We start from the raw sequence: 14,240 nt of genomic DNA on the forward strand, positions 1-14,240 counted from the left end.
CAATGGCAAGATACTTTCCAGTCAGGCACTGAGTCTGAGTGGGACTGGCCAAGGAGCTGGAGCGAACTCAGAGGGCCTCAGAATGGAGTGCCTCCCATGGCACTGCTGATCCCTAAGATCTTTGTGTGATGGGCTCTGAAAGAGTTAACTGGAGCTGGAAAGGCCAATTAGCTCATCAGGTTACACCAGGATGGGACACCAGGCTCAGTTAAGGATGATTCTCGGTGGGAGGAGCTGGCTGCTAAGTTTAAAGAGAGGAAGTCTGGGGCAGAAAGGGGCTTCAGAGAGAAACTCTGTAGTCCCTCTCTTGGCAGTAGAGAGACCAGAGACTGGCAGGGACCAGAAGGAAGCCTGGGGGAGAATTGGCCCAGGGATCCTGTCCTGAGTGGAGAAGTCTGGCAAGAGGCCAGGAGAGACATGGAGCAGCCAGCAAGGTGAAGCAGGCTGTGGCGGTGAACCCTGGTAAAAGGGCAGCGTCTGGGGGAGAAAGCTCTGGGAGGTGTTTAGTGGAGGAGCAGTGCAAGGGAAGGAGAAGAATGAAAGGTGAAGCTCGTAGAGGGCAGAGGTTGGTTTTGGTTTGGGATTTATTGGTGGATTCCAGGGGAGGAGCTTGTGAGTCCTGGCCCTGAAAGAAGGGTGAACGTTGAGAGGCTGATGGAGCAGATCTGGGCTGCTGGTTATAGGTCCCTGGACTGGAACCCAGTGTACAGAGCAGGCCTGGGTTCCCTGCCAGTCACCAGGGAAGGTGGTGTGAAGCCCCATGATATAAGGGGATAAGGACTTTTGAGAGACCTGAGATAAGAGGACGCAAGGAGCATGGGGCCCAGAATTGGGGCGAAAGACCTGATGTAAGGACGTTGGACTTCTGTGGTATGGGACTTCCTGCTACACAGGAGGGTGGGGCTACTTGTAACCTGGCTGGAGAGCCGAGGCATGAGAAGAGGCAGATCACCACAGCACTGGAGTGGCTGCCAGCAGGGGCTGCTAGAGCAGAAAAAGCTTCTATGCTGCACCCAGTCGACTCCTGCACACCTTACAAGAGTCACAGAATGGTGGATGCATGCCTCACCTGAGCATGGGCACTGGCACATCCCCTTCACCATCCCCCAGCATCTCCTTCAGGGCCTCCACATTTGCTGGCAAAGAGAAGAAAGAGAAAATGCGTGAGGGAGCCAGGTGCTTGGGAAAGCCCCCCGAGCTGGAGCCAGGAAACACCCACCTTCATTCTGAATGATACATCTCACTATCTTCTCCACTGTGTCCTCATTCAGCTCCTCCTCTTCGTCTGGAAGGAGAGAAAGTGGCAGCAGGTGAAGGAATTCAGGCAGTCACCTGGTGAGGAGACCATCCACAGCCAGCCCCAGCTCTGAAGTACAGCAGAGTAAAGGCCAGTGCTCCTCAGCTACATATGGAGAGCCCTGAAAGCAGAGCTCCCCTGCCACCGTACCCTGGGGCTGACATCCCACGTGTCTGGGCATTCTCTTCCACCTTCCAGCCTCAATGCTACAGGAACCCCCTAGCAGCACCAGGAACTAGATGCTCTGGTACTTCATTCTCCTCTGCGGCGGGGAGGGAGCAGGGGAGAGAATCTTCACATCCCCCTCTTAGAAGACATGTGGTGGTAGGAGCTTCAGCCCAGATCCTCAAAAGTACTTAAGCCCTCCCTCTCCCCCCCAGTCTAAATATCTTTGAGGATCTGGGCCTTCATGCCTATGGCCAAGGAGGCAGATGGAGGTGGAATACTCATCTCTAATTTCATCCTATGGGGAACAGTGGCTCCCCGTGGCAGTGGCTCCTAACCCCACTGGAGTTCAAAAGGCAGGAATGTCACAGCGTCCAAGAGAAACAACTTCAGATACAATCCCAGAACCCAGCCCCCCTGCGACATGCACACTTCACTGTCGATCTCGCTCCTGGCTTTTCAGTGTGCTGGGGACCAGGGCAGGCAGCTGCAGGGCATCACTGAAGCCCAGCACAGGAAGCTGGACTTCTTCTTCCTTAAGTCAAGGGGAACATGGTGTCAGATGCTTTGGCCTTGGGCCCAGCCTGCCCCATCTTCCCCACCTAGAGTGAGGAAGGGTTGTTATGTTCCTAGTGTACACACACACACACACATACACAGACGTTAACTAAACAAACTAATGCTCCTGCTAGGTGGTTGCAATCTAACCCTACTTTATTATTTACAATTCAGAACAACAGCACACAGGAACTCCAAAAAGCAGAGACAAAGCAGGCTGCTCCCTAAACCAGCGGCACAGCTCCCCCTGCATTACTGTAGCTGACTGGCTGCTGAATTGACTGCTGCTCACACATGGCCCTCAGAACCCCCTCGGCTGCCAGCAGGACTGGGAAACCCCAGAACATTTAAAATCCTAGCTCTGTAATTTTAGTTCAGTTTCCCATGATACACCATATGATTTATTTTGATTTAAGACCTGGTTTGAACGAGCGCCCCTGAGCGATTTGTCATCAGACATCACAAACATTTCCTGGGATGCATTCCCAAGGCCACGCTCATGTAGGGGTGCTAGGTTTGCCTGGCCACTCTCAGAGCCTCACGTGTTCTGCTTGCAATGAGCAGAACGAAATGTCAAGGAGGGGCCTCCTCAGTGGTTCCCATAGGGGCCCTGGATTCTGAGCCCTGTGAAAACTTTTCTAGTTATTTAAAAGCTGAGCTGTATCATGAAGTGCGGACCCCTGAGTACTATGCCAGCAGAGCTTGTAACTTTAGGGAGGCCTGAAATGAAGCATTTCCCACGGCTGCAATCTCTGGTCCCGATCCAGCAAATGAGAGACTCCTACTGATTTCAATGGGCTTTGGATTGAGCCCTCTAGTGGCTGAGCGTACAAAGCTAATGATTTCAGGGAAGCCCAGATATGTTTCCATTAAGCCAAGCTACTCAAACCTGGGTCTGGGGCTTCCTGGAAAGTCCACCAGTGCAGTTGGGGGAGGGGGTTCGATGGTGGTGAGAGCCACATGTGCTCTATGGAAGGTGTAAGCACTGCCAGCTAGAGATGCTCTGTGCAGTCTGAGCCCGCAGCTCTCCCAAACCCACTGCTGAAATGCAGGACTCGCTGCAGTTATGCAAGAGCTGCTCAGCCAGTCTGAGCTAAGGAAATTACCAAACAATCCTGGCTAAGGCTGAGCTCTGGCTGATAATACATCCCCCCTTAGAACAGCACTAACAGAATGGCTCAGTGTCTGACTAAACACAATTAATACAGGAGATTTTCAGTGAAACTTCCATACTTCCAAACCAACCTTAACTCTATCCTCTCCTCCACCTCCAAACCAGAGCCACTTAATGCTGCCCCCTCACCCTTCCCCATTGGCAAGATGGACCTTTCCCCAATGTCATGCCTACCCTCCCTCTGCACCTGCTCCCCCCAGACAGGCCAGAGGCTCAGTCACCCTCCAGCCCACCCTCCTGCTCCCAGCCAGAGACTGCATCATCTTGCATTTATCCCTCACCTGCGATCTGGAGACCATCCCCTCCCTCAGCTGCTGTCCCACTTGGGGCTAGAGAGTAGACTACATGCCCCAGAAATGTACTAGCAGCCCTATTACACCTGACCTGATCACCCTGCTCATAGGGATGGGAGACGCCATCTTTCACATTCCAGCCAGAAATCCAACTTTATCCCACCCACTCTACATACACAGCAGCATACCCAGAGCACTTCATATACCAAGCAGGGTTTTACTTCTACTCCTCTCCCCATGGCTGGAGACGCGAGCTGCTGTCTGTAGGGCCCTGTTTGGCAGCACCTGATTCTGCCCTAAATCCCCTTCCTTCAGCTCTCACACCAAGTCACCTAGGGGGATGGCAAGCCACCTTGTAGCTCCCTCACGTGCTCTTCTGCCCACTCAGTCTGAGTCCTGCTTGGTACAGGGCAGCAGGGCAGGGCTCTCTAGCAGCCTTCAGGTCTGCACTGCCAGATCTGAGGACCCTTTCCAGCCTGGGGTCCAGATCTCACAGACAGACAGCTTTGGCAGCCTCCTGAACCATAGTAGAAATGCCCCCTCTCATGATCTAGGCTGAAGGGTACATGTAGGCTATAGAAACATACAGCTGATGAGGGTATCCTGCTTGTAGATTAAAAAATAGATGGGGACGTGAGTCAGAAACAAGGTGTTGGAACCTTAACCGAGTTTCCAGCTTCCATTAAGAACCATCTGTGATATTAACACTGCTACAGAGCAACACACTCTGCAGCAGCTCTGCCTTTACAAAGTGTGTGTGGGATTATATTATGAAAGCAACCTTGTGCTGTCATCCTGACCCAGCGCCCAGCAGGCTCTAGATGCAGGCACTCATTTGTTACCAGTGCTGGTGGCCTCAGATATGCCGAGAGATCTCTCTCAGTTAAGATAGTGGAGGTGTGTGGCTCTCCCTTTCCTGTGGCAGGGTTGGAATGGCCAAACAGAGACGGGCCCATAGGCAATGCACCCCTGCTTTTCGTTCCCTCGTGATCTTGGCCCTGTTAATCCCCCAGGCATGTCACTGCTGTATCTCTGAGCCAGACACAGTCAAAGAGAGTTCTACTCTCAGGGCCAAAGTCAGTGGTGACATAATGATGGTGTAAGTTACACGGCTGCTGTGAACGTTAAGTGGAACTGCCACGATCTGGCAGTCAGTGTGAGTGGAAAAGGAGTGTAAATTACACATTCAGCCCTTAGCGAAAGCAGGCGTGATTAAATCAGTGGGACTCGTACTCAGTTACACCAGGGCTGAACTTACCCTACTGGTGACATGTTAAAATGAGGGCCCTTTATCTTCCACCCTGATATTGGCTGCTTCTTCTGCTCCCCCGGCCCCTCCCACTCATGTGACATGTATGGTGCACATGCTTCTTGCCATTTACTAAACTGCCATTTACGCACTATGACCCACTCACACTCGCTGTATAGCTTATCCCACCAGTGGCGTCCATAGGCTCCCCAGGTTCAACACTCCAGTCTGTCAGTGAGCTGGGGCTGCCAAGACATGCAGAACGGGTCCAGCTGAAAGCCCCTCCCACACCCTGCTGCCCCATTACTCACTGGCCTGCAGCTCCGTCAGCACCTCCTTGTGCTCCAGGTCTAGCTCATCGCGAAAGGTCCGGCAGCGATAGCCCTTTTTCTTCAGGACATGGCAGATCAGGAACCCCACAAGTCCCATGATGAAGAAGACCAGCACAAGTAGCAAGAGCATAGACATGCTGTGATGGGGATCCGCATCCCCATCACTGGTGCTGTTCTGCTCCGACATAGGGATCTAGGAGAAAGCAGGGAAGACGACTCAGAGCCCTGACATTCACCCCTTGGCATACTCCCCTCTGCCATGCCATACCACTCCGCCGTACCGGTACCGGTACACAGCCCTCTGCCATTCCATACCGACTCGCCGTACTGCTACCGGCATACTGCCCCCTGCCATTCCATCTCAGCATACCACTACCAGCACACTGCCCTCTGCCATGCCATACCACCTTGCCATACTGCTACTGGCACACTGCCCTCTGCCATTCTATACCACCTCACCATACCGCTACTGGCACACTGCCCTCTGCCATTCCATACCGCCTCGCCATACCACTACTGGCACACTGCCCTCTGCCATTCTATACCACCTCACCAGACCGCTACCGGCACACTGCCCTCTGCCATGCCATAGTGCCTCGCCATACCATTACAGGCACACTCCCCTCTGCCATTCCATACTGACTCGCCGTACTGCTACCGGCACACTCCCCTCTGCCATTCCAGTCCCTCTCTCCGTACCACTACCGGCACACTGCCATATTGCCTAGCCATACATCTACAGGCAAACTGCCCTCTGCCATTCCATATTGCCGCACGGTACCGCTACCAAGACACTGCCCTCTGCCATGCCATACCGCTGGCGACACACTGCCCTCTGCTGCGCCATACCGCCATGCTGTACCGCTACTGAGACACCCCCCGTGCCATTTCATACTGCCTCACCGTACCACTACGGGCATACTGCTCCCTGCCATGCCATACCACCTCGCCGTATTGCTACCATCACACTCCCTTCTACCATTCAATTCCGCCTCGCCATACCACTACCAGCACACTGCCCTCTGCCATGCAATACCGCCTAGCCGTACCACTACAGGCACACTCCCCTCTGCCATGCCATACAGACTCGCCATACCACTACTAACACACTCCCCTCTGCCGTGCCATACCTCCTCGCCATACCGCTACCGGCACTACCCTCTGCCATGCCACACCGCCTCACCGTACCGTTACAGGAACACTGCCCTCTGCTGATCCATACCGCCTTCCCGTACCACTACTGGAACACTGCCCTCTGCCGTGCCATACCACCTCGCCATACTGCTACCAGCACTACCCTCTGCCACGCCACACCGCCTTGCCATACCGTTACTGGAACACTGCCCTCTGCTGATCCATACTGCCTTCCTGTACCGCTACCGGAACACCGCCCTCTGTCATTCCATAGTACCTCGCCGTACTACTACCGGCACACTGCCTTCTGCCATTCCATAATGCCCCACCGTACAGCCACCAGTACTGCCCTCTGCCATTCCATACTGCCTCACCATGCCGCTACTGGCACTACCCTCTGCCATGCCATACTGCCTCACCATACCATTACTGGAATACTGCCATCTGCCGATCCATACCACCGTCCCATTACGCTACTGGAATACTGCCCTCTGCCATTCCATAGCACCTTGCTCTACCGCCACCCTGCCCTCTGTCATGCCATACCACCTCACTGTACCACGACCTCTTCCATTCCATTCCGCCTCGCCATACCACTACTGGCATACTGCCATCTGCCATGCCATTCCACTTAGCCATACAGCTATGGGCAAACTGTCCTCTGCCATTCCATACCACCTTGCCCTACCACTACTGGCACACTGACCTCTGCCATGCCATATCACTTCACTGTACCACAACTGGCACTGCCCTCCGCTATTCCACACCACCTCACCATACCGCTAGCAGCACAATGCCCTCTGCATTTAGGTAGCACGTCTCTGTACTGCTACTGGCACACTGCCCTCTGCCATTCCATACCGCCTTGCTGTACCGCAACTGCCAAACTGCCCTCGGCCATTCCATAACAACTCGCCATACCGCCACCCTACCCTCACCAATGTGGTACCACCTCTCCATACCACTACCGGCACACTGCCCTCTGCCATTCCATACCGCCTAGCCGTACCTCAACTGGCAAACCGCCCTCTTCCATTCCATACTGCCTCACCATACCCCTAGCAGCACACTGCCTTCTGCCATGCCATACCGCCTTGCTGTACCGCTACTGACACACTCCCCTCTGCCATGCCATACCACCGTACCATTATCGGCACGCTGCCCTCTGCCATTCCATACTGCCTAGCCGTACCACAACTGGCAAACCGCCCTCTTCTGTTCCATAGTGCCTCACCTTACCGCTACCAGCACACTGCCCTCTGCCATGCCTTACCGCCTTGCCATACCGCTACTGACACACTCCCCTCTGCCATGCCATACCGCGTCGCTATACCGCTACTGACACACTCCCCTCTGCCATTCCATAACAACTCGCCATACCGCCACCCTGCCCTCTGTCATACCATACCACCTCACAGTACCACTACCGGCATACTGCCCTTGCCAATGCGGTACCGCCTCACCGTACCACACCTGGCACACTGCCCTCTGCCATTCCATACTGCCTAGCCGTACCACTATTGGCAAACTGCCATCTCGCTTAGCCATACAGCTACGGGCAAACTGTCCTCTGCCATTCCAAACCACCTCGCCATACCACTACTGGTACACTGCCCTCTGCTGTGCAATACTGGCTTGCCGTACCACTACCGGCACACTCCCCTCTGCTGTGCCATACCGCCTCACCGTACCGCTACCGGCACACTGACCTCTGCCATTCCATACCGCCTAGCCGTACCGCAACTGGCAAACTGCCCTCTTCCATTCCATACCGCCTCACCTTACCGCTATTGGCATATTACCCTCTGCCATTCCATACCGACACACCGTACCACTATCAGCACACTGCCCTCTGCCATGCCATACCTCCTCGCCGTACCACTACTGCCATACTGCCCTTGCCCAGGCCATACCGCCTCGCCATACCGCTACCAGCACTGCCCTCTGCCATTCCACATCATCTCACCATGCTGTAACTGGAACACTGTCCTCTGCTGATCCATACTGCCTTTCCGTACCACTACTGGAACACTGCCCTCTACCATTCCATACTGCCTCACCGTACCTCTACCAGTAAACTGCCCACTGCCATTCCATGGCACCTCACCGTACCACTACTGGCACACTGCCTTCTGCCATACCATACAGCCTTGTTGTACAGCCACAGGCACTGCCCTCTGCCATTCCATACCGCCTCGCCATTCAGCCACCGGCACTGCCCTCTGTCATTACATACCGCCTCGCCATACAGCCACTGGCACTGCCCTCTGTCATTACATACCACCTCACTGTGCTGCTACTGCCACACTGCCCTCTGCCATTCCATAATGCATTGCCGTACCGCTATTGGCACCTTGCCCTCTGCCATTCCATACCGAATCACCATACCGCTACCGGCACACTGCCCTCTGCCATGATATACCGCCTCACCATACCTAGGGCCGGCTCTACTGTTTTTGCCGCCCCAAGCAGTGCGCCGAATTGCCATCACGGACGGCGGGGGCAGTCCGTGTGCCGTTAGGGCGGCACGCGCGTTTCCGCGGTGGCGGCAATTCGGCGGCAGCTTCTGTCTTCATCCGGAAGACAGAAGCTGCTGAATTGCAGCCGCAGGCAGCTGAACATAAAAGCTGCCGCTGAATTGCCGCCGCCCCCGCATGCGTGCCGCCCTAATGGCACATGGACTGCCCCCGGCAATTCGGCGCGCTGCTTGGGGCGGCAAAAACACACGGACTGCCGCCCCTTGCAGATTGCCACCCCAAGCACCTGCTTGGAATGCTGGTGACTGGAGCCGGCCCTGGCCATACCACTACCAGCACACTGCCCTCTGCCATGCCATACCACCTCACCATACAGACAGCGGGACTGCCCTCTGTCATACCATACCACCTCACCATGCCGCTACTGGCAAACTGCCCTCTGCCATTCCAAAACTCATTGCCATACCGCTACCGGCACCATGCAGTCTGCCATTCCATACAGCCTCGCCAAACAGCTACTAGCAAACTGCCTTCTTCCGTTCCATACAGCCTCACCTTACCACTACCGGCAACATGCCCTCTACCACGCCATACCGCCTTGCCATACCACTACTGGTACATTGCCCTCTGCCATTCCATACCGATATGCCATACCGCTACTGGCACACTGGCCTCTGTCGTTCAATACAGCCTCATCGTACCACTACTGGCACACTGCCCTCTGCCATGTCATACCACCTTGCCGTACAGCCATTGGCACTGCCGTCTGCCATTCCATAACACCTCACCGTACAACCACTGGGACTGCCCTCTGTCATTCTATACTGCCTCACTGTGCCGCTACTGGCACACTGCCCTCTGCCATTCCATAACGCATTGCCATACTGCTACCGGCACCTTGCCCTCTGCCATTCCATACCAACACGCCATACCGCCACCTTGCCCTCGCCCATGCCATACCACCTCGCTGTACCTCAACTGGCACACTGTCCTCTGCCATGCCATACCGCCTCGCCATACTGCTACCAGCACACTGCCCTCTGCATTTCCGTACCGCTGAACTGCTACTGGCATACTGCCCTCGCCCATGCCATACCACCTTGCTATACCGCTACCTGCACTGCCCTCTGCCATTCCACACCATATCGCTGTACCGTTACTGGAACACTGCCCTCTGTTGTTCCATACCGCCTCACCCTACTGCTACCGGTGCACTGCCCTGTGCCACGCCATATCACCTCACCATACCACTAGCGCCACACTGCCCTCTGTCATTCCATACCACCTCACTGCACTGCTACCAGCACACTGCCCTCTACCATTCCATACTGCCTAGCCATACCGCTTCCAGTACACTGCCCTCTGCCATTCCATACCTCCTCGCCTTACTGCTACCATCAAACTGCCCTCTGCCATTCCGTACCCCCGTGCTGTACTGCTACCGACACACTGTGCTCTGCCATTCCATCACGCCTCGCCATACCGCTATTGGCACACTGCCCTCTGCCATGCCATACCGCCTCGCTGTACAGGTACTGGGATGGGACGGCCTTTCCTTTTTCCCACTTGGTTTTCAGTTCTCCTTCTGGCTGGTGCCACCATCAGTACAGAGTCCCCTCCTGAGAAGCAGCTTGGCATTTCTCAGGGTTCAGCAGCATCAGTAACTGGCCAGGGGTGGAAGCCTCAGTCTGGAACCTCCCCCCACCCCATGCCCCACGGGTCTCCTGAACACGGAGCGCTCCTCGCGGCTGCTCTGGGAAAGGTCAGACACAAGGGCAGGAGTAAGAGGAACCCCGGGGAGCCTCTGCCTCTTGTTTTGTTTACCTGTCCGAGTCTCTCTGCATTTCCTCGCTCCCTGCGCTGCTGCGGGTTTCCCAAGGACACCGCGAGCCCTGCACGCCTCGCTCCATCCCCCCTCCGAGCAGCCGCAGGCTCCGTCCCTCGGGCTCGAGCAGCCCCGCACTCAGCCCTCCCAGGTGTGTCTCTCCCTCGGGGCCCTGCTGCGGCTTTCCTGGCGGGTTCGTTCCCCCCGCTCCGGCTGCCCTTTCCGGCCGCAGCTGCGGGGCCCCAAGGGCACCGGTTCCGCGCTCAGGCTCTGCAGCTCGGAGAGCAGCGCTCGCTGTGCCTCGCTCTCTCCTCGGCCCCTTCGCCGCCCCGCAGCCCTGCAGCAGCCGCCCTGGCGCTCCCAGCGCGGGCCGCGGCAGGTACTTACAGCGGCGGGGCTCAGAGGGGACTGTCAGCCCCGGGGAGTGGGGTTAGCACCGGCAGGGCTCGGGAGCAGCAAAGGGAGCCGGCAGCTCAAGCATCGTCTGCCTGACCCGGAGCCTCCCGCAGCCTGGCGGGGCTCTGCTTGGGCTTCAGCATCCGCCGCAGCTCCCCGCCCCGGGCCTGCCCCGGAATCCCCGACCTGCAACCGGCTGCTTTCGGGCTCCAGGCCGCCTCAGCAGCCCGGGCGCAGCCGCCACTGTCCCTCCTGCCATTCCTGGGCAGCGTTTGCCAGAGGGCAGCAGGTACCTGAGCTTCCCGCCTCTGCACATCGGTCCTCTCTCTTCACCTGTCTCCTAGCAACCCAGCATCCCTGCCGCTGGCTACGGCCGGGAGCATCCTTCTCCTTCTCGGGAAGGAACAACCCAAACAGGCTCCGGGCTGCTTCTGTCCCTCTGAGCAGCCTTCTGCTGTCTGTCCCGACTCCCAGGGGGCACCTGCCTGTTCTCGGACACCCAGAAAACCACTGAAGTTCAGGGGGTGGGGAGTCAGGGAGCTCCCCCCAGGACAAAGCCAGCAGCAGCTGGCAGGAGCATATAAGAGAGAGCCTGGATTTGCAGGCTGCACACATCTATGGGGTGGGGAGGCAGGTACGCCGTGTAACATCGCCGAAACAATAGCGATCGCCTCCATGTCTACAGCCCCTGTCCTTCCACAGCAGCACTTCTCCATCTAGAGAGACATTTTGAAAGGACAATGCTGCAAATACTAGTTAGCAAGAGGGTGGCAGTACCTGCAGCGGGTAGGGTGGGGAGGGGGTTGAGGAGACACATGAGTTTATCTGCACTAGCGGGTATATTTATGACAGCAAATAGCACCAGATTGTGTCTGTCAGTGCATGTGTGCACGCCTGCATGTGTGCATGTTCATGGGGTGTGTGTGTGTGCAGGATTATGACAGCAGTAATGTGCTCTTTTGATGGCAGAGATTTCACAAATTACTGCCTGGTGTCTAGCCTAATAAAAACAACTTCTTAGGCCTGGTCTACACAAGGAGGTTATGTCGAATTTAGCAGCGTTAAATCGAATTAACCCTGCACCCGTCCACACAACGAAGCTATTTAGTTCGACATAGAGGTCTCTTTAAATCGATTTCTGTACTCCTCCCCGACGAGGGGAGTAGCGCTAAAGTCGACATGGCCATGTCGAATTAGGGTAGGTGTGGATGGAATTCGACGCTAATAGCTCCGGGAGCTATCCCACAGTGCACCACTCTGTTGACGCTCTAGACAGCAGTCCGAGCTCGGATGCTCTGACCAGCCACACAAGAAAAGCCCCGGGAAAATTTGAATTCCTTTTCCTGTCTGGCCAGTTTGAATCTCATTTCCTGTTTGGACATCGTGGCGAGCTCAGCAACACTGGCAACGATGCAGAGCTCTCCAGCAGAGGTGACCATGCAATCGCAGAATAGAAAGAGGGCCCCAGCATGGACTGATCGGGAAGTCTTGGATATGATCGCTGTGTGGGGCGATGAGTCCGTGCTTTCGGAGCTGCGATCGAAAAAACGGAATGCGAAGATCTACGAGAAGATCTCCAAAGCCATGACGGAGAGAGGATACAGCCGGGATGCAACGCAGTGCTGCGTGAAAATCAAGAACCTGAGACAAGGCTACCAGAAGACCAAAGCGGCAAACGGACGCTCCGGATCCCAGCCCCAGACATGCCGTTTCTACGAGGCACTGCATTCCATTCTAGGTGCGGCCGCCACCACTACCCCGCCACTGACCGTGGACTCTGACGATGGGGTATTGTCGACGGCCGCTTCCTCGGAGATGTTCGCGGACGGGGAAGATGAGGAAGGAGATGAGGAGGATGAGGCAGTCGACAGCGCATACAACGCTGATTTCCCCGACAGCCAGGATCTCTTCATCACCCTCACGGAGATCCCTTACCAACCCTCCCAAGGCGTTAACCCTGACCCTGAATCAGGGGAAGGATCAGTCCGTAAGTGTTTTAAACATGTTAACATTTATTTTGATCAGAACAGGAATGGAATATTAACAATGGGTTTTTCATGATTACTTTGCCCTAGGCGCTTTACTTTTTAGTCCTTGCCAGTGCAGCTACTGGAAAATTGTGTCAATATGTCCGGGGATAGAGCAGAAATCCTCCTGGGACATCTCCACAAAGCTCTCCTGGAGGTAATTTGAAAGCCTTTGCATTAGGTTCCTGGGGAGAGCGGCCTTATTGCGTCCTCCATGGTAGGAAACTTTTCCGTGCCAGGCTAGCAGCAAGTATTCCGGGATCAGTGCCTCGCACAGCATGGCCACATACGGCCCTGGTTTTTGCTGGCATTCACGCAGCATGCGGTCTTTCTCTGTGTCCGAGATCCTCATCAGAGTGATATCACTCATGGTGACCTGCTTTAAATTAGGGGAATGTTAGTATTGGGACTGATTGCCTGTTCCTTTACATAAGTGTGACCGGCGGTTTACAGCCACACGATGGAGGCGGGACAGGGGCAGCATACAGGATCTTTCCCGGGGACAGCCGCGAGGGGGGTGGGACAGGGGCAGAATTCATGCTGTCTGGATTGCCGGCAGCAGGAACTGGCCAATTCTAGGGGCATTGCTTTGAACGTGAAAGGAGGGCACTGCTATAAATTAAGCTTTCAGCAGCCAAAAGTCTACGGCTTACCATGTCTGCCTGCTACCCGAATTCCGCTGTCCTGCCCCGCTTCTGTGATCTGTACTCCAAGACCCCAGGCACTGAATGGGAAGGCCGAAAATTCGACCTTGTCCTGAGTGCGCATGTGATAGGTGCTGTGCATGGTCTTGTTCACAGAGAAAGACTATGTTTATTGTTCACAAAAATGTATCTTTGTGAGGAATTCACTCCCTTTTTCCCATCCCACAGCTGCGAGTGTCTCCCGACCTACCCCAGCATCCCCCTCCCAGAGGCTGGCGCAGATTAGGCGCCGAAAGAGAAGGACACGGGACGAGATGTTCTCCAAACTTATGGGCTGCTCCTGAGCCGAGGCGGCACAGCAGACCCAGTGGAGGGAGAACATGTCGCAATACCAGCGATCACACAGCGAACGGGAGGACAGGTGGTGGCAGGAAGACAAGCAGGCGATTCAAACGCTGCTTGGACTAATGAGGGAGCAAACGGACACGCTCCAGCGCCTTGTAGATGTTCTGCAGGACCGGAGGCAGGAGGACAGAGCCCCGCTGCAGTCTATCTCTAACTGCCCTCCCCCGCCACAAAGTCCCATCCCCCCCTCACCCAAAGTCCCAAGAAGGAGGGGCGGCAGGGGCCGTGAAAACAGTCACTCCACCCCTGCAGACTGCTCAAGTA

At 55.7% G+C, this 14,240-nt stretch overlaps 1 protein-coding gene across 1 annotated transcript in view; it reads right to left on the reverse strand.

The window, feature by feature from the left end:
* RELL2 (RELT like 2) overlaps positions 1-11,515 on the reverse strand; it is a 29,995-nt gene extending 18,480 nt beyond the window's left edge. The window contains exons 1-4 of the mRNA XM_024211801.1: positions 11,484-11,515; positions 5,048-5,262; positions 1,220-1,285; positions 1,070-1,136 (exon numbers count right to left, since the gene is read on the reverse strand). Coding sequence (XP_024067569.1) covers positions 1,070-1,136; positions 1,220-1,285; positions 5,048-5,262; positions 11,484-11,515 — 380 coding nt within the window. The remainder of the gene's footprint in view (positions 1-1,069; positions 1,137-1,219; positions 1,286-5,047; positions 5,263-11,483) is intronic.
* Positions 11,516-14,240: the final 2,725 nt, after the last annotated feature.

The sequence above is a fragment of the Terrapene carolina genome, unplaced genomic scaffold, assembly GCF_002925995.2.
Source record: "Terrapene carolina triunguis isolate 2854851 unplaced genomic scaffold, T_m_triunguis-2.0 Scaffold838, whole genome shotgun sequence".
Lineage (NCBI taxonomy): Eukaryota > Metazoa > Chordata > Testudines > Emydidae > Terrapene > Terrapene triunguis.